The sequence below is a fragment of the Hippocampus comes genome, unplaced genomic scaffold, assembly GCF_001891065.2.
Source record: "Hippocampus comes isolate QL1 unplaced genomic scaffold, H_comes_QL1_v1.1 scaffold276, whole genome shotgun sequence".
NCBI classification, from domain to species: domain Eukaryota; kingdom Metazoa; phylum Chordata; class Actinopteri; order Syngnathiformes; family Syngnathidae; genus Hippocampus; species Hippocampus comes.
Genome location: NW_017805074.1, coordinates 1223717 through 1245228, shown reverse-complemented (window position 1 = coordinate 1245228; position 21512 = coordinate 1223717). Strand labels below are relative to the sequence as shown.

The following is a 21512-nucleotide window of genomic DNA, read 5'->3' as shown; positions in this document are numbered from 1 at the left end:
CAGCGGATTTTGGTGGATGGGTAGACCCTGGACTTTTCACTTGTTGTCACAGCAACATGAATTAAATAACAATAATATTAAAACCGAATCAACGTTTCTTTGGTCGTAATTGTAATTTTTTTTTTTTTTTTTTTTTTCAAGCGTCACACTAATAACCTAGATAGCCTTTGTATATTTACATTTTGATTTAATTGCCTGCTCTTCTCCTCAGCTTTGTTACTGTGAAACACTAACATGAAACAAAAATGAAAGAGATACCCGTAGATCTCCATCACACCATGATTATTTCCGAGGCAATTTAATTTGTTTTACTTTAATCATGCTTTCCTCCTAAATGTCTGTCTGGTAAATAATGAGTCGACTCAAGATCTATGTCTGTCTTATCGTCAGTCGATTTGCAGGGCTTCGGGTCAAAGCTCAATTGGAAGAGAAGATTGTTTGTAACCCTAACCCTAATGTCTATCGATGAAATTTTGTCAGGAACAGCCTTGATGAATGATACCAACAGCTGGGGTATCGACTGTTAAAATCTGACTTGACCTTCTTCATCCAAATGTCATAAGACAAATAACACATTCATTATTCCATGAAACCATGATTGTTTTGCAAATATTCCGTCATGATCACCATACTATCTTTCAGAAGCACCTCAATGATTCAACACCTCAAGAAGCAATCGCGGTACAGCATTTCTCTGCAGACACAAGCCGTTGTAGTCAGATACACAACATACATACAAACATTTCCACTTCTCAAGGTTTGTTTTTGTCTGCCACTCAGCGAAACAACCAACCTTGAAATCTCTGAACACACGAGGAAGTGCACATCCGTCGACAAAATTCGCTTTTGCATGCGTGTATGAGTGGGTTTTTTTTTTGTTTTTGTTTTTTTTTTTGCACACAGCCATTTATAGGATTAACACTGATCAATAAATTAACACTGGAAAAATGGCGACATTCGAGGCACCATTTTTTTTTAGAAAATCATGCTCATTATTTGAGATGAGGTTGACCGTTCCTATTTTTGCTGAGTTTTGGACACAATTTTCCTTGATTATGGATGTGCGAAGTGGAATTTAATTCAAGGTAAGCTCCACAAAATTTTTGAGATCCACCTACAAATGAATGATAACCCCATCGTTACAATGTTGGGAGGGACACATTTTGGGGATTGATACGAGAAACGTATTCACGTGTGTTTCTCTGCATTTGGGAAAAGGGCGTGTTGCATGTGTACGATATTGTTTGCGGCTCGCACCACAGATCTATTTACTGACCTTTAATGCGACAACTGCACCAAGCTCGTAAGGGCTGAGCCTCGACAGTATCGTGAGCTCAGAGACAACTGACATTGTTTACCTCCTCATGCTGACATCGGTGATATGCTAATGGCACTTACCGGTATAAAACCCTAAAGGGTGATACTTCACTCTGTTCTAGGAAGGCGTTGTCAGTTTGTCAATTAATGCTGTTAAGTTGCTTGAGGCAGGTGATGCTTCCAAGTGAGTGCGTAATGTAGATCAGAGGGTCTCAAACCTTTACGCCAAATTTAATGATGGTTAAAGTATTGCAAATAAATTCAATGAGAATCAATAAAAGTTTGGAAACAAACACTTCTTACAAGGTTAAATGCAATTGTACAAGACTAAAAAGTGAAATACAACCGAATTACTTAAGCAGTGATTATTTCACGTCCCACCCGAGGGAGCCCACGCACCGCACTTGGAGAATCACGGATGGAGGTCGACGGGGTGTTTTAGCAGTGCAAATATTCTAACATCCTCTCTGTGGCAACAGTGGAATAGCTGCACTATGAGGACAAGCTTGTTAAAGGTCACTTTGTCAAGACCGAGACGGAATCTTGCAGAACCTGACCTTTAATATCCAAAACATTCTATCCATTCATTACTACAAAAGGGCTAATCTATTTCACTATGCATTTGAGGTCATGTTATACATCCACACGTTGGTGGGCTTGGGAGACAGTGTTCAACATATGCTTGTGTGGAAGTTTTGCTGATTTTCTTTCTCTTTTGTTTTTGTTTTTTTTTTCCCCTGAATTCTCAACTGGCATCGAGCCCAGGAATGATGCACACATGTGGGACTAACCAGGCAACTGCAGCCAACGGTTTTAAACAAGGTTAACTCCATGAGTGCAGTTCAGTGACCAGGCAAAAAAATGAATGTGGAAGGACACCAGAACTGTCTGGCGAACAATAACGCAAGGACCTCTACATGTGAAAAGTCTACTGGAACATCTATCCACAAACACCATGAAGAGAAAGTAGCTTTTTTTTTTTTCCGGCACCTGCTTTGGATCACAATTTCTTTTTAAACTGCAATATTATTTGCTATTAACAAGGTATTGGAAGTCCCGAGAGAGCAGTCAACCAAAAGTGGGCACTGTTTTTTAAATTGCTTCTTCTCAACTTCTGCAGTGTGTCTTTAATGTTGTTTGTATTTCCAATGAGCTCTAATTAGGGCAAAGTCCAAAGTTGTTATCGAGCGTTCTGTTGACTGAGACTGCCTAAGATTTCCAAATGAGAAAAAAACTTGAAAAAATAATTTGGAGAGATTATTCAAGGTGTTTGTTTGTTTTTTAATTTATTTATTGTTTCATGGCTGTGGCAGAATATTCTTATAAGAAGAAAAAAAATAAGGAAAGATATTGTGCAATCATCGTACATGATTTAAAGACAAATGTAAAGTGTGGGTGTGCATGGTGTCACTTTCTCTAGACTCTAGACACCCCCAAGTAAAATATTAACCCTTATTGCCCAATGCGCATCTAACCTTGAAAAGTTTCTAAATATTTAGTCATTTGGGCAAATTATTATGATTATTAATTTTTATTTTTTTTTCTGCCTGAATTGGCAATTTACATGGCAGACACGTTGGTCGGAAATTAGTAATCGTTTGCACAAAGTAGAAATACTTTTGGGTAGGGTTGTTAAGATAGCATAGGGAACATCATCGGGGTTCAAAGCTCTGACACCACTGGGATCCGAATTATGGCCTCGGGCGTCGCCGCCAGCAAGAAAAGAAAAGGGTTCAAGAGGGGGTTTAAAAAAAGGGGAGATGAGCGAGGGAGATGAAGTCTTAAAAGGGGCTCTTTTTTATGTCGACACAGTCAAGCAACGAGAGTGCTGAGTTGAACGTGGCCAAGTGCACCAGGGGAGAGACGGAGTGCTGTGAGACACTAACCTGAGATTAAAGGTACCTGAGCCTCGGCATCGAGCCTCTCCTGTGATCCACTGACGACTTCTCTGTTCATTCTCTGATTACCCATTGATGTGCAGTTCACAACATGGTCCCAGTCCACCCTGGGTTTGTTGATGACAATGATTGACATCGGTGCAGCTAAGTGGATGTGCAGTTGAACTTGTCAGTTGCTCAGACCGTAAAATTAGACATTCCCAAGGGGCCTGGAGGTCCACTTAGACACCTGTTGCAGATGAAAAAGTGAAACATTTTGACACAATACCGTAGCCCATGGGGTGTCAAACTAATTTGTGGATGGTTCCCTTAGAGAGCTTTTTTTTGCTATAAACAAACATGAAATTATTTCATGACCCCACCATTCTATTGCATACACACACACACACACACACACACACACACACACACACACACACACACGTTGTCATGCATTTGATTGACATTTCTCACAAAAAAGTTTTGACAACTTTGTCTTTTGGGTGCAATTTCGAGGTTGCAGTTCAAACAACTGGAATTGCTATTCTTGTGTTTCTTAACTAAATTGGTTTTACTTTTGTGCCAAGAGGGTGATTTATAGCTCTTGAAGCCGTACTACGGATGATCAGTTGATTTCCATTTACCCAATCTAATTTGATAAATGAGTGTTTCGAAAACAGAATTGTAGAATTGTCGAACCTTTTTTTTTTTCAATTAGGTTCTTGTCCTTTTGCCCACATTATTTCTGGCAAACCCTTTTCTGTCATTAACCTCCCATTTATATTACTGTCTTCAAGCCTATGACTTCTGTGCCTCATACAGCTGTGCACTTTTATGGCATTTGCTAATGTACTGTAAATGGCATGAAATATGTCACGCTTAGTCCTCAGCCAGCTCTCACTTTTACATCATTTTTACACCGTTTTTGAATCCCCCATTTATTTATTTGAAGGCAGATGTGATTTTATGTCCCTTGCCTGGCTGTAAAGTGCTATTTTGGAATGCAAATGAAGCTTTGATTGAGAGATTTCCATGAAAGGGGTGTTGTGTACGAGATGACAGCGCGTGTGAAAGCACGTCCAAGGCGACTGGGGACGTTGGCTATTCGTGGAGGGGATGGGGTAGGGGTGGGTGTGGGGGGGGCGCTATGGGCTGTCTGGAGCTTGATGAGGTACGGTTGTAAAAGTGGAAGTCTGAGAGAGGAACAGAGGATATGCTGCTGTGCTTTTAAGTCAGGGCTCGTCCATGATGTACAGACTGTGCAGGCAGTCAATTTCATCCGGTGCACTCGCCTATTATCAAAATCACATCCCCGTTTTAAAACGCACAATAGTTCCCACTCGTTTTCACCACTTAAGTGACATTCTGTACACCTCTCTGGAAAATCATTTAACGCCAAATCCCAGAGAAAGCCTTTTGGGCGATTCACATAAATTTGGAGCGGTTATTGCTTGCTTACTGCCTTAGATGCACTGAAAAGTAGAGTGCCTACTTAGCTCTCTATTGCCATGTATGATACACAGACTCAAATGGATCTCCCCTTCTTCTTGTTTTTTCTTTTTTTGTTAGGGACCTTTTAGCAGAGGTGTGTCATCATGTACTTTCTTCCTCCCCTCGATAATGCCTCATTCGAACAGCAATGCACTCTCTGACAGCTACTGTGGGAGCCTTCCTCATCGCTCTACACATTTGACTAATGCAGCAGATATGGCCTGTACAAACGACTAGAAGTCTGGTCAAATTCAACATTTATCATCTTCACCATCGCCTACCTGTTTGCCTGTTTTATGGGGGAAGCTGCTGACAGTTTACAACCTACTAACCAGCCAGGTGTTAAGTTAAATAGCCCCCCGATGGCACAAGTGAGGGTGTTAAATAGCTATTACTTTTCATTTCTTTCTCTTTTTCTTTTTTCACCAGAGCGCGGAAACATTGAAAGGAAAGGCAACCACTGATAGATTTATCCCACTCTTGACGTTTAACCAAGGTTGATTTGGCAAACATTAGAGGAAAATATGAACGTTGGAGGTCTCGCATCGAATCCCTCCATCATCCTCTGAAAATGACCAAAAGGCTCAGTAACCCTCCTCTGAGCTGTTACCGCTCAGAGAGCCGTGACTCCTTCAGTGCAGCAGCATTTGTGAGGTGGTAGTAATACGCCTAATAAATACACAAAGGCTTTGAGCGGATAGATTTTTTTTCCTTTTATTTCAAGAGTCTGAATAAGTATTGAGGCACTGTGGTGATTTGACACCAAAGAGGAATTTATGCACAGTCAGTCGGTATATTTTTTGTGACGGAGGGGGATTTATACTCAAAAAAAAACTCGAAACCCAAAATGCAGGTTTTTTTCACATCGATGAAAGAAAAAAAAATGTATGGGAATTATAACTCGCTTGACAATAGATAGGACACACATATTTGCTATGTTTACATGCATTAATGGTAAAGGCACTTTGTGTAATGGCCATGGCTGGCCCGCTGTCACTTGTGATTTAACCTGGCACTTTGGCAGTGGTGAGCCGCTCCTCCAAATCAAGGCTAAGTGATGGATTCATCAGAGGCCTGTCGAGATGAAACACTTGCGGGGACAGGGAGATGAGGCCCTGATTGGGACAAATATGTCTCCCTCTGGTGTCAGCCCTCACCCACCGGTCTGTGCGCCGTCTGAAAGAAAGACAAATGTTTTGATTAGGGGTCTCTTTCAATGTCACAGCAGCCCGCAATGAAGAATGAGATGAGGCTGTCTCTGAGGGAAGCAAATAGTTGAGGAGGATGAGAGGCAAATGGATGTCTCCACCGTAGGGGGTGGGTGTCGAATGGCGATTTTACAGTGAGTCACCGAAAGTGCTGCAAAAGCCTTCACGTTGATGGCGCCACATTCCTTCTTGGATCAACATTTCAATTTGGTTTCGTATGCAGCGATGAACTTCTTTTTTTTTTTTCAGTCAATAGAAGGGAAGTTAAAAAAAAAAAAATCTGACATCCTATTGCAACAAACAAAAAAAAAAGTCAATGTGATCAACATGCCCATACACAAAATGACCGTCTTTCCAAATTTGGATAATTGATGGATGGATGGACAGATCCAAATGTTTGATGCAACTGTCGAACTGAATGCCTCTCAAATTTACAGCATTTCAGCCTCTTAAGACCTTTTCAAAAGCTCATCTTTCCTTAATGAACACGATGACTCCCACCGGTTCCCTTTCTAAAAGCTCCTCAACCTCTTCCCTCTCACAAACAAGTCCTCCTTGCAAATCATCAGGTGCGTCGGTGTTCAGTAAACACTAGAGTGTTTGCTCTTCGACAATGGCCCGTGTGGCATTGAGCACCGCAAACAAATGCTGCCACAAATACTTCAGCGGCAGAGCCAATGAAGAGGTGTCCGATTACGAAGAAAGGATGTAAGGATAGAGCCGGCAAACAGATCGGACCTTTCCTATCAGTCAGAAGCCAGCTCCAAAACTCCTTCTCCTCATTTGCATCCCTTTTAAGTCCCCCGCTTGCCATTATATAAGGGTGAATGCCTAAAAAAAAGTACTCCCGTTGTGAAAAGCGAGTCGGTTCATTTCCCTGCACTTTTTAATCAATACCTAGCAAGGGAGGAGGGTTACGTGGCTTCCATTTATGCTAAATATAACATATGAGTCGGTTCCTATGAACAGTAGTTGCTGTGGAGACGAGAGCGGTGCCTTTATAATGGTAATTATAATCACGGCGGAGACATTACTGTGATCCAAAGATCACTATAATCCCTGTGAATAGACTAATCTCTTGCCATCTTGACAACCTTAAATATCGTCATGCAAATGTCAATATGAGTTGTATGTTTCATGGTATTGAATTATTGTCCAATTTGAGGGTTTCATTTTAAGGGATGCCGAGATGACCTTTGGACCAAGATCCGTGGAAACGATCTGACAAAAAATGCAACCCGAAGAGATGTAAAAATCCATTTGTGGCCCATGATATTCCAGTCTCTGATGTCCATGAAATCTCACTTCCTCTGGCCGCGCGGCTAATGATAAAGCGTGCGCCTCGGAGGCCCTCCTGCAGTTGCCATTTGTAATTTATAGAAGTCATCATCTGAGGTGATTCATCTTGATTGTGCCCTGGCAACTGTCATGCACCACCGATGCACAGTGTGAGAAATGGAATAAATGCGTCTTGCAGCAGCGACCATGTTTGTCTTCCCGGCTTCGATGAATTTGCATTGCTGCCGACACATTTTGCTCCTAATGACAGGCGTCATATTCCAGATAGGCGTATTGTATGTCACTCGGCATTCAGTGTGTGTTTTACAAGGGGATGGGCAGAATGGAAGGATTTGAACACAATGATGAGGAAGATAAGTCACCGCAATACATGCTTCCGCTAATGTGAGCGATTGGGCCTCATGAATTATTCATAATTATTCGCCATTGTAGTTGCCAGCCACATTGAGGAGCTCACATTTTGATATTAATGAGTGTAACAAAAACCTCATTTCACTGAAGGATTGGGCCTCGTTCCGTATCGCAGTTTGCGCTGAAAGCGTGGCCATGGGCAGATATGAAAGTTTTCAAGTCCAGTTTGAGATTTAAAAAAAAAAAATGAATTGATTAAAATAATTTAATTAAACACCATGAAGCATGTCAAATAAGTTAGTTGGCAAATACTTGAAGCTTTGACAGTGCCGCATCGCCCTCGTGGGCGGGTTGAGATTTGCCTCAGGTCTCGTGTCTATTTTATAACTTGATGGCACATGTTGATGGCAGTTTCTGTCCTTTGTATGGCTCAAGCATTTCCCGATGAAACTTAAGACTTTCTTTTTGGACAGCAGTTGCATGCCTAATGCTTTTGATAAGGTCAGCAGAGGTATTTTAATTTGAGGCATGTCATTTTCATCTGCAGAACTATTGACTGCTTTTACAATAGGCAAATTATCCGATCAGCATCGCTTTATAGTTTGTGGGGTTTTTTTTCATTTGCAAATGGCAAGATCTTGTGCTCTCTCAAAAAGGCTGTGTGGTGGAGGATCTAAAGTTGAACGGGACTACACTCTGAGAAGGATGAGATTTAACAATTTGGACTTACCTGTGGGAGGTGCATACATTTTCCCATTGCTTTGACCATGCATACACACAAACCCTTGCGGTAGAGCAGTGGAACTATTGATAGACCGTCTTGACAGACAACACCGACGAGGCGGAATGAAACAAGGGTTTCCCCAAACACAATTGGAGCCAATGATTAATTGCATCCACATTTTATTGAAAGTGCTACCACACGTCAAATTCAGCTATGTGAACAGGAAATGACTTCATTCAATCGATACACAAATGATCGGCAATCTACATCGGCTGAAAGAATGAATGCTCAATTCATTGATGCCTCAGAAAAGCTCTGTCAATGTGCGCTTCCTATAAGGGAGCTGAGGCAGGGCTGGCAGTGGTGGCGTCATGTGCCCCCGGCTTGCAATAGGGCGATTCAAATAACCGGCTTGTCCTCCTCCATTTAATCGGAGATAATTCTCTCATGTAAAGGGATTGCTGATACTATACATCGTTAATACGAAGCATTTCTCATTCCAAATGGGGCAAGACGTGTGATTAGAACAGATGCGATATATCAACACGTATTACTTTCTGGTGTGATGACGACGAGTGGACACGTTTGATAAACACAGATATATATATATATTTTTTTTTGTACTTGTGCATACTCTAAATTTAAGTCGTACGGATAAAGAGAACCTGTTCTACACGCTCTTTGATAAATGAGACCGCCGGGCTCCAAAAATTGAAACACGTCTGCAGATCTCAGAGCCGTATTAGTTTTATATTCAATTAGCATTTCTTTAATGTATTCAGGACTCAACCTATTCAGTGATTTATAGACCAGACGCAGAATTTTAAAATCTTTTCTATAGTTGACGGGGAGCGAGTGTCAGGGAGTAATATGTTCTGATCTCATTTTAAGGGCAGATTTCATTCCAACTCAAATTAGGAAAACAAGAAAATGTGTTCATTCATGCATGGTGGATTGATGACTATTGACTGTTACGAAAGACAGAATAGACTTTTCTGCCTCAATGGAGGAGGAAGGTTTGGGAGGGTCCCAAATGGTGAGTTTAAGTGAGGAGAGATATATTCAGATTAAATAATAAGCTCTATTTCTAAGTATGTCTTTCTTTTTCCCCGTGTAGTGTGATTTGAACAAAATCCACTGAGGGCCCTGCTGTGAAACAATATAACGTTTATATGTATGTATTTTTTTTAGTGTTGATCCTCCTGCACTGCTGTTTATTCCAACAGTACCTCTATTTAGTGTACAAAGCTGAAAACATCGAACGCTGCCATCATCAAGCGTCCAAGTTACCCCCTCGGATGTATTTGAAAGTCATACCTCCAAATAGCTGTAAATAGCGTGACCAGAAGGATAATAGTTTGTGATAATGATCTTGGCCTATGCTTCAGTGCTGTGTGGCCACATGGCGCACAGGCAACATGCTGATGATTTCCTCTGAAGTGGCCTGACTGTTTGACTATAAACATCGTTTCCAAGCCCAACTGATTGACTGAGCGATGAATTTGGGGCAGTTAGTCGAAAGGAGAAAATAGTCCCGGTGTGTGCGGAAACGCAGCAGCCATCCAACAGTAAACCAATTATCTGAAGTGAAACAACAACAACGGGCGATGCAAAGTACCAGCCTGTCACAGATATGGCTCTGTACAAAGTCTGGAGCCCATTTGAAAGAATTGAGCGGTCATTGTATCAAGGATTTTTGGTTTTGATAAACTCACAACCTGGAATAAATCAAAACACGTTGGCAGGTCGTTCCTCCGGATGGTCACTTGAATTAAAATATTTCATTTGGCATTTCACTGATGCAATAAACAACTTCACATTTCTTACAACCGCAGCGGTAGCTTGTAATTTGCTGTCACCTTTAAAGATGGGTTAAATGAAAACAAGCAAACAAACCTAACAAAAACCTTTTTCAATGACCAAGACTGATCTATTCAAAGCTGCCAACTGTGTGTTCTTCAAACCTATTAGGACGTTGGTGAACATTTTGGGTTGCAAAAAATTTAAAAATATTTCAGCGTTGCAAAGCAAAAGTGTGATAGAATGAAAGCTCCAAAAGAAGTACGTGCATATTTTAAGGTATGGCATTTTTGGAGTGGGATGGGCAAGAATTTACCTCTTGGCACACATTGTTTTGTGTCTGTTTGAATAATAGACAAATTTACAGGCCAACCTAGCAAAAATCATTTTCTCTCCTAATACTAACCTTTGCTGGTGATTTTCATCAACCCATTGGTACTAAACAGTTCGTATAATGGTTGCCCTGATCTCCGGCTCTCTGATTGTTTGCTGAATCGTTTCTAATCTGTGAAGATTTCATCTGCAGTTGTACGACATCCATCTTTGAAATGTTCTGCATATGTCGGCCTGTGAGTGACAAAAAGAGCAAATTGAGTGCGATGACCTTGACTGTCTTTGTGAACTATTGAAAATAGGGTTGGCAAGCAGATCACTGACAAAATCTGTTGGGTTTCTTATGGAGAAAAAGGTAGCTGTCTGATGATGACAGATAAGCTCTTATCAAAGGTATGAAAAAGCATGATTTAGCAAATCCAAATTGCAGAGGAAAACATTTATCTGATATTGTCACTAATCCCCCCTCCCCGTGGGTGGTATCTGGGCACAAAGTCTTATTTGTGCTGCTGTGCAAATGTAAACTCACAAAATTGTTCTGTTCTACAGACTTTAACCCCGTAATCAAGAGCCACTCGTAAACTGGAAGGTCTGACCATGTCCCCTTTTAACCACCTTTCGATGGTCCTTTGTCTTTCTCGTGGCCGCACATTTCTCATTAGGGTGGCGGCATGCTGGAGCCTGTCACAGCTGGGCACACCTTGAACAGGTCGCCAGTGAGTCGCACCGATGGTTATTTATTGCATTGATTTACCTTTATGTTTTTCTTGAAGTGCATTGTGCACAGATTTACCGTATTTTCCGCACTATAAGGCGCTTCGGAGTATAAGGTGCACCTTCAACGAATGGCCTATTTTGAAAGTGGTTTCATCAATAGGGCGCATCGCATTATAAGGCACATAGAATAGAAGCTACAATGGTGGCCGCGTTATGCATCCACTATACGGAGCTATGCTAAAGGGAATACAATACAACACAATACAATTCAGCTTTATTTATATAGAGCTTACACAACCGCTCTAGCTGTTAACAAATCACTTTGCAGAACATACGGTCAAGAAATCAGAATATTGATCCATATATAATGCTTTTAGGTGCACCTTATGGTGCGGAAAATACGGTAATTAACTTGCATGCCATTGCCAGAGGTGGGAATCTACTCTGTTAAATTATGGTGCTGATTCCAATTGGAACTGTTCAGCCTTGACAGAGGTCTACTGTGAGTTACGTGTCACAATTGCTAACCTGTCTGTCGCTCTCCCAACTCCTAAATTGTTCAGTAAGGCAGATTTATAGCATAGGCATGTGTGCGTGTGAGAATGTGTGTGTGTGTGTGTGCGTGCTCTGACTGTTGCCTGTCCCCACAAAAATAACATTGTGTAACATAAAATTAAGATATTATCGCTCCATTTGCCAAAAATACATATAGTTTAGGATTATTTGGTCACTATGTGACCTCTAAAAATTCTGAAAATGCCCCAACCCCCAATCAGCTAAACAACATACGATCTGACAAGAATTACAATCCCGTGATGCTCAGCCAAGAATGACAATTGTGTGATAGAATTTGGACATCCCTAATTTTTCCTCAAAGTTTCTGAAAACTTGTGACATGGGCTAGTGACAGCCATTCGATCTGACAAGAATTACAATCCCGTGATGCTCAGCCAAGAATGACAATCGTGTGATAGAATCTGGACATTCCTAATTTTTCCTCAAAGTTTCTGAAAACGTGTGACATTTTGGTAGATTAGAAATATATTTCCAGCATTTTGTTCTGCTTAAGGTTAAGGATATGACATTTCTCACCAAAGGATGTCTGGATCTGATGCTCATAGTCAAAGATAAACATAACTGCAGGCCTGTACACGTGTCATTGAAGTTGTACTATTTGATGAGTGCCATTCTAATTTATTTTTGTAAACAAGTTTGTGAGTGAACTTTGTTAGAGTGCTTGATAAAGTCTGGTTATGAATGTGTATCTTGATCCTGCTGTTCGTCTCAGCTATGAAGCTAGAAATATGTTATTGAAGTCAAAATCGGGCTTGTTGTCTTTAGAAAACCTTATACATATTTGGAGGATCAAGGTTGTCTCCGCTGCTTGCTGCACTTGACAGTGAGTATCTCGGTGAAGAAAAGCACAATGGCGACTGCCGATATATCTGATGCGTGTGGTATGAAATTTACAAAATGCATTGATGAATAAATGTAATCTCTTTGTGCGAAACCCCAGTCGCCTAAACCGATCACCCTTTTGGTCCACTTTTTTTTGTTTGTTTGTCCCATTCTTACAGATTTATTCAGTTTCATGACGTATTATTTTGAAGCAGGTGGAAGCCAAATTGATACTGTGCAATGACAAAAATAGCACTCGTGAGGTGTGCTGAATTTATACGAACCACCCACTAAAGAATGTTTCCTTGCCTATAAAATATTCCATGCATAACTCTGCATAATTTAGATTAGCTGATTGGTCTTTCCATTCCTGGTACCGGTAAATGGTGTCTTTTAAATCTCAGTGGCTAATGCTTAATCCAAGATAACCCCTAGTACAGGAGTGTCAAACCCATTGTTGTCGCAGGCCACTTTGGAGTTACTTCTTCCCTCGGAGGGCTATTATGATAGTGAACCCAAAGAAATGTTTAATCGTCTCATCGTATTATTACTTGTACACAACAAATTGATGGATGACTAGTTTTGAAATCAGTCAACTAGAATAGTTTGTTCAGTTATTGCAAAATCTCAATGTTATTTAATACACATGACAATTTGACATTTCCAAAACAGATTTCGGCAAGAATCGTGGAAGTGAACAGACATGATTTGTTTTCGTGGGCCACATAAAATGATGTGGCGGGCCTGATCTGGCCCTCAGGCCTTGAGTTTGACACATACCCTAGTAAAACATTTACATACGCTTATTGGGCAAAGATGAAATGTTATTTTAATGTCGTGGTATTTTTTTTTTTCTAATTTGTGTCTTTCGATTGCCACATGTCACCCTGCAGAGTAGAGCTACAGTAAGATAAATTTCTCATGCATACTGAGTAGTAAGTCTTCACGCCACTCACAACATTCATGGTTACAATATAATAAAAGGTGCATTGTACAATATATCATTTGACGCAATACAGTATATTTTTCTGTAGCTTCATCTTCTTATTATAAGACAAATAATGAAATGGTTCATGGGTATTTCGACTCTTGCATTTCAACACTTTTTCCTCTGAGGGGTTTGGAAATGGGTCAACAAATGTAATCAATTTCCTTATCCGCAATGTGATAAGCAAATTACTGTGACACCAAATAAAGAACACATATAAAGAGATAAGGGTGTAAAATGTACGCACAAACATTCAGTTATTTTTAATGTCTTTGATCATTATGGTCATGAACGACAAGTTTTCTCTCATTCATTGATTTCTGAATATTAAAAAAAAGTGCATACTTTGGAGGCCATTCTGCCTTTCTGTGGCTGTTTTCAGGCATCTGTGTTGAATATAACAAAAGGATATTATATAAAATACAGGCTTGGTAAATAACAAACAACATTTGAAAAACTTACACGTTCAGTCCTCTGTGGCGTAGGAATGTTAAGACCTTGTTTTGATAGGCAGCTTATATATAATGCCACCTCCCTCCATTGTCTCTACCCTTCTTCATCGTACCGGTCCCCATTAACGAACCCTCTTCCTCTAATGGAGTTCACTGCACATCACTTTCTGCATGAAAACGCAGCAGAGGAGTGCAGCTAATGGCAGTTGCACAGTTGGAATACATGGGTGCTAACTTGAGTTAATGTATGCCGCTGGAGCACTGTTGGGAGATGAGATGGTGTTATCTGCCTTGTGCACAGGCCCAGCTCAGCTGTCTGAGGACATCCTTTATAAATGAACCAATTTGAGGTGGAACAGCTGTCTCTGAGTCTGCACTTCAGTCCTGACATCACGCTGACACCTAGGATGCTTGTATCTCATCTTTACATCATGAATAGCAACAGAACACATTTGTGGCTCGTCCTCCAGAGTTCTTTCAACATGTGTTTGACAAAGGATGTGTGTAGACTTGGTAGAAATTGGCATATGGTGCAATTCCCATTCAGTTTCGCTTCGTGGTACATATAAGACAGTGACAAGCGCCGTTTGAGAAAAAGAAAAATCTGAGTGTTCTCCTTCAAAATAGTCAATTACTTTGCCTGACATGGTCTATGTGTCTGATTGTGCCTTCAGGTGGGAAATCCATGTTTTCCCAGCAGCCACAGGACTTGGTCGTGGTGGCTGGCCAACCTGTGACATTACCATGTTCCATCCCTGGTTACCATGGTGTTGTCCTGTGGATCAAAGATGGCCTGGCGCTCGGGGTAGGGAGGGACCTCTCAGGTAAGGAACACATATTGGAAGCACATGAAGCCCTTTACTCTATCATTCTATTCATCTAGCTAGCTAGCTAGCTAGCTAGCTCTCTGGCTAGCTAGTTTGCTAGCTGTCTCTCTAGCTAGCTAGATGGTTCGTTCTCAGAAAGTATGGTCCAGTAGTGTGACATGAGATTCGAAAAGTGAACTTGATCAAAACCAGATTAAAATGACATAAGATTAAAATCAAACTTTCCTGCAGTGTGCTCTGAATAAATAAAGATAGTTCACACAGCCCATTGTTCGCAAGAGATGGTTGAATGGCGTCTACTTGTGTCATATCAAAGCACTTGAGCGCCAAGCACGAACCACTTTTTACCACATCGGCATTAATTACCAACTATTCAATACCGCCTTCTTGATTATTATTGACCAAAATCTGTCTGTTTGACAGAGAAGCTTCAAAATTATAACAAAATGCGAGTTGCAATATCATCATGTTTCCAATCAAAATTAATCTGTTTGCATTTATCATTCAATTTAGTCAACACATAGTGACTGCTTCACAGTTGATCATCAAGGCTTTACGCGTATTCAGCCTTGAGAACACTCATCACCAACAATTCGAGCAGTGACATAATGAATGAGAAAATCTATAAAAGCATTCAATACCCACATCATTTAACACAGTCTTTATTAATGTATTTCAACATAGAGATCGGATTAAATTTGCTCGCACTCTCACCACATCATGGTATGCTCCACCATGGTCTGTGTTGGAAGTTATGGTCGCTAATTTGGCTCGCACATCAAATATGACGACTAAGCATAGGCAATTCTGGCCCATTTTTTAGGGTGCTTCAGTACCCCTATAATTGGAATCCCAGCACCCATAAAATGTAAGAAATGTTTCACTTATTTTTACTGTATTTACTTTTGAAAAGTGCATTATCGAGCAGTTCTTGTTTGAAACAATAACAACATAAAAACAGCACCGCATTTTCCCCTAAAATGGTTTATTCCATCCGATCCCTCAAACCTCTCCCCTCTTGGGCTCTGATCAAGCTATCTGCACAAAGCTATATGCTGACACAGAGGGGATATTCAATGATGATCTCTTTTGTTGTGACTCAACATTTAAATAACCTTTATTGGATTTGATACTTTTGTCACAGACTTTCCAAAAAAAACATAGTTTCGATTTCAAATACATGCATTTAAATGTATAAGGAAGTTCAACTTCTTCTTGCCTGGGTGGGAGCTCTGCAACCTTGAATTTCTGATCCTCGAATCACCCGTTACTAAGTTACATGCTGCCAACATCCTGTCGACCATATCAACCAACACACTTTAGCGAGTACTTATAGTTAGTTGTTCTGGTGACCAAACAAACCAGCAAAGTCACCAAAAGAAGAAAATGAAGCAGTCTCCTTAAGATGTAGTCAAGATCGCATACATCAAGACGACGGGTTTGTTACACAGACATTTGTGGGTGGACATCAATGCCGGCCGGTCCTGATTTTCCTTCGAGTGCAAGGCTTTCTGGGAATATGTTTGCCAATTTGCCAATCTCCAGGATCTGAGTGCCGCTGATGGGCAGACAGCTGGTCTAATATGATTTTGATGACTTTGATCGGGGCCCAAGCAAACAGATAGCAAGCTTCACGGACGTGTGTGGTGGATGTGAGATATGTCATAAAATTGTGAACAGTGGACATTAAACCTGCTGAATCATTTTAGAAATCAATTAATTGAAGCATTGTTATTATTATTATAATTATTATAATAATAATAATCCATCCATCCATTTTCCGAAAGGCTTTATCCTCACAAGGGTGGCGGGGGGTACTGGAGCCTATCCCAGGTGTCTTCAGGCAGTATGCGGGGGACACCCTTAACTAGTCGCAACATTCAATGTTTTTTTTAATCATCTGAAACGTAACGTTTACATGTTGAGTCAATGTGAGGATACCAAAATGCTTCATTTTAACCTCCTCAATCAAGTCTATCAAATGGTCAATTAAATAGTCAAAAAGCAATGCCAAGACTCAATGGCTCTGGAAACTTCACAATCGCGGATCCAACCAAGCCATGGATAATCTTATTTACTCGTGAAATGGCAATTTGGATGGAAACAAATTAAATAAACAGTTGTATCTGAGTTACAGTAAGACAATCAATTCCCTATGCTTGTCCTTAACGGACTAAACGGTACTAAACAGCAGCGTTGCAGTCCCCCAGTCAGAGACACGCTGAGCACATGTTTTGATTGTGTGCAATAGAAAATTGATACAAAATACCATCAAAGCCAGAGATTTAGTGTGCACTTCTATCTTGCTTAGTGGAGACCAGCTTTTTCGCAAGATATTTAATTAGTTTATGGAATGAGACAGATTGAGGGTGAGAGTTAATAGTTACATCAGCCCTGAAATATATACCTCGTGATCGACGGTCCTGGGGCAAAAGAATAGTAATTTCAACATGGCTCATTCTTTTCATGTATCCAAAAGCAGCGTGATCGTTTTCTTATCGCCGCAATAAAATATACAAGGTCTTGTATCGGGTGAAATAGCTGCCTGCCTGGTGAAGATAGCTCCCCCAAAATACACTGTGATACAGACTGAGTGCCTTGTATTCAGGCAGATGACACTTCTCGAAATAAAGAGCACCCCAGCTGCCCTTTTTATCATTCCTGCCTACACAGACATTCAAGGCATTCTGTAGTTAAAAAAAAAAAAAGTGATGGTACATTCAATGCAGGATGTACAGAGTGAACAGAAAGCGACAGCTGTATACATAAAAAGTGTGCCAAATCAAATGTTGCGTGCAGCATTTCAATGATATACGTCTGCTTGGCTTTCCAGCGACAAAGGCTGCTTGTGAAATGGCGTGCGCCGTCTGGGACCAGCCGCCATTCATGGGTTAGGGTGATTAAAACGGGACAAACCGTCACAGTGCAGCACTCGAAATAAACAACACAAAAGCAAAACATAATTCAGAGTTACCTATATCCTTGTTGTCATTCTGGTGAAGCAGGAAGTGAAGTGGGCCCTCAGAAAATGCCAATCATTGTCATAAATATGCATGGCATAGCGCACATCTCCTTTGTATGATGATTGCGGCTTCAAAAAAAGCAACATCTAATTCATTCTTAGTTGCACACATGGTAAAAGGAGGAGAATTAAGTGTTTGTATGCCTGATGTGCAAGGCGGTGGCATAGGGTGTATGCAAGTCATAAACAGAAGCTCTTGGGATGAGAATGTGACAGTTGGTAAACATTCATCAGTGATTGAAAGTGCACGTGTGTGTGTGTGTGTGTGTGTGTGTGTGTGTGTGTGTGTGTGTGTGTGTGGTGGGCGCCGTTTTTTTTTTTTTTGTTTGTTTCCATTCATGCAAGCACTGCATGCACCAGTCACCCGAAACCTGTTCCTATCCCCTTGCGTTTACGTTGGGTGAAACACATTCTAGGTGAAAGATTTAACTCATTAGTCAATGCCTGTGTTTTTGCTTTCTCACACACACACACGCACACACGCACACACACACACACACACACACACACACACACACACACACACACACACACACACACACATTATTGATCTAGCCTCAAGACAAATCCATTCCTGGTAATGGTTTCATTACTCCTTAATGTGGGTATTTTACATTGTTTGGTTTGGGTACCGCATTATGACTCCGGAATTTCGCTGACTTCAAAGATCAACGTACCCGCGTGCAAAAACATCACGTGCATTATCATCCGTCATCTGGTGCGGCGGGACAATCCTAGTCATACTCACAATATTTATGATCATGTTGCCTATTTAGGACAAAGAAAAAAAAAGGGAAAAGGCAACTGTATAGGTTTCACCTCAAATTCTAATTAGTCTCCCTTATGGGGCCAGTTAGAGAGATTAACCTAGAATGCAGAAATGCTTGACTGCCACAGGCACAGATTAACCGATTGGCAAAATGACTGCGGAACATTCAAAATCACGCACAATCCGTCCTGTGAAACTGATCCACTTCCAACTTGCTTTCATTCCAAAACATGGCACCATTATAATCCGTTTAGATCAAAACCGTTTCAACACAAGTGCCAGCCTTGAACTACTCTCACCATCAAGACAATAATGATTTAAGCAACAGTTTAATCATTTTAAGCATCATATAAACAGAAGTTACCAACGACAATATTATTTCATGAAAAGCATCGCTTGAACTCCCGCAAGTATAAAATGAATCCAACCATGATGCCATGTCAATGTTAACAAAGAACAAAACACTCTACCTTTCAAGAATAAGTTATTAGCAGTCAACGAACACAGAAGTCTACATATTCACTTGGTGATTTTTCTTCAAAGATTACAAACAGATGGACTCAAACACCCAACCAGGGGCATCACTAGGATTTATGTATGTGGGGGCATCAACCCCCAGGTGCCCATCGGAAATTTCAGGGGATTCACAAATGACTGGTACATTTCGAGGCCTATCGAAGCCCGTCTACTAAGACGACTACATTCAGCGAATGACTGCCACCGTCCACTAGCCCTCACACCCTCTCCCAAGTTCGACGATTATGATCGGTGTATGGTGGCTGCTGTCCACCGTTTTTCAGCGATATGCTTTATTTCTCCTGAAACCATTTTTCCCTCAACTTCCACAGTTAGAATGAAATATAATTATTATCTTGACAGATAACATCAACATAAAAGTGCTTTCTCCTGGTGGAAAAAACATTCACTTTAGCCATTAAATGTATCTAAAATTAGGCTTACGGTACATCCCGTTGTATGTTCGACACTTCAATGAAAACCCTCTCTGATGTGGCACTTAACTGTATCAGGAATAGAAAGCTATTTCTCGTTGAGATGGTTGAGCCGCGAAAAGTTCATTTTATGTTGCCATTGAAGCAGATCAACATGTCCCTAAATCTTTGCTTTTGGAACGTATCAATGGGAACGATGTCTTTGACAAGATGCAGTTTGATTCTGAGAATGTGTGATACAAGGCTCCTTTCTTGTCGTACGGAATACTTCTGTTTCTTAGCGGGAGTTTTTGGGCTCCCTTCTGTGTTCTCCCAAGTTACGCACTGAGCAGTTTCAAGTGTCTGTCTCAAATGCTGAAATAATTCGGTTGTGCTACTTGCTTTGGTTATAACAGCCTTTGAACATACTTTGTAATGAACAGTTTCAAGTGTATTGTCTGACACTGCCAACGCAAACTCATTCCAAATGACAAACTGCGCCCTTGAGCAAATTAGCTCCTTTATATTTAACGTCCGAACATGGCTCACCTGTTTTCTTGGTTTCAGCCGTGATCGGTTGTCGCGCTAAGCCACTGGGCGTTTGTGATGGCATTCTCAGTCAAAGGAATGTGGCAAAATGGCCGTCCCACTGAGGTAGATAGAAATGTATGGATTTTGATCATTAATTAATTTTCCACAAATACGGTATTAATCAGAAAACTTTGTTCTGACTACTTGGGGCACATAGGACATTTTATCACTTGACTTCCCCTTTAAGTCCAAAAAGTTGAGGTATTTGAAGCATATTTACTTCCAAACTTTATGTCCGTTAAGGTGTTTGAGACATTCGGTGTGAATGCAGTTTGGTCATATAAACTATATTAGACAGAGAGAGAGAGAGAGAGAGAGAGAGAGAGAGAGAGAGAGAGAGAGAGAGAGAGAGTCTGCAAAGTGTTAGAATGTAGCACCTACACGTATATGCTCTCTAAGTGAACTGGAGTCAACTAAAGGTATATCATTGTGATTATGTCATGATGATCATTACCCTTGTGATCCACAATGTCATCATAGCCTTGAATCTCATCAATGGACATACAGTAAAAGTGAAACTCAATGATTTTCTGGATGACCTTCCGCACATAATGATGCGTCTGCTATTTCAGGCCCTTTCCTGCACACGCCAAAGGAATTTGTCTTTCCCTTGTCAATGATTATTCATATGACTAATTGGAGCCTTTAAATGTGATGGCTCTTAATTAAACTCCTTTACGTTTACAACTGGCTTTAATGTGACGCGGCTTTCTTTCTCAATGTAGGACACATTGTCAGAAATTATTACATTTAAAGATGGAAGTCATTATCACCTTCAGTCTCACATTCCCAACATTGCCGGTGCACTTTTTTTTCTTTTTTTTTTGTGCGTATTGCCTTGCTATGGCATGAGTTTCCATAGCTTTAATGCTGATGTGTTCCTTTGTCCTTGGCACTCCTAGTGTATGGACGCTTAAGATTAAAAGCTACACGTAGGAGGGTGAAATGCAGAGAGTGGCTTAATCGGCTATAACTCACTGCACCAGCATAAAATGAAACCACTTCATGCTCTATTAAAGACAACTGGATTCACTGAACCAACCATCAGTAATTGGACTTTGAACAGACGATGTCTTTCGCAATAGAACAATTCAAGGACTTGCTGCCAAGAGGTGTAAGAATTCCTGGGCTGGTTTTTGCACTGCAACAAAAAAAAATCCAGACTGCTAAAACTTTACAGTGAAGAACTGAGGTGTTTTGGCATTTTTGTTGAGTCATCGGGTAGCAGTTACTGAAAAGTCAACATTTACCACAACATCCGTCGGATTCATACACGTCCACCTTTTGGACATGAGAAACGTGTGAGTTTACTTTCAAGTTTCCCTCACATTGCACAAAATTCAATGACCGTATTTTCCGCACTATAAGGCGCTTCGGATTATAAGGCGCACCTTCAATGAATGGCATATTTTAAAACTG

The 21512-nt window shown here is 40.7% G+C and overlaps 1 protein-coding gene across 7 annotated transcripts in view; it reads left to right on the top strand.

The window, feature by feature from the left end:
• The window catches only part of kirrel3b (kirre like nephrin family adhesion molecule 3b), a 137879-nt gene that overhangs the window by 69888 nt on the left and 46479 nt on the right, over positions 1-21512 (top strand). For all 7 annotated transcript variants that reach the window (XM_019864994.1, XM_019864991.1, XM_019864990.1 and 4 more), the window contains exon 3: positions 14630-14779. In XM_019864994.1, coding sequence (XP_019720553.1) covers positions 14630-14779 — 150 coding nt within the window. The remainder of the gene's footprint in view (positions 1-14629; positions 14780-21512) is intronic.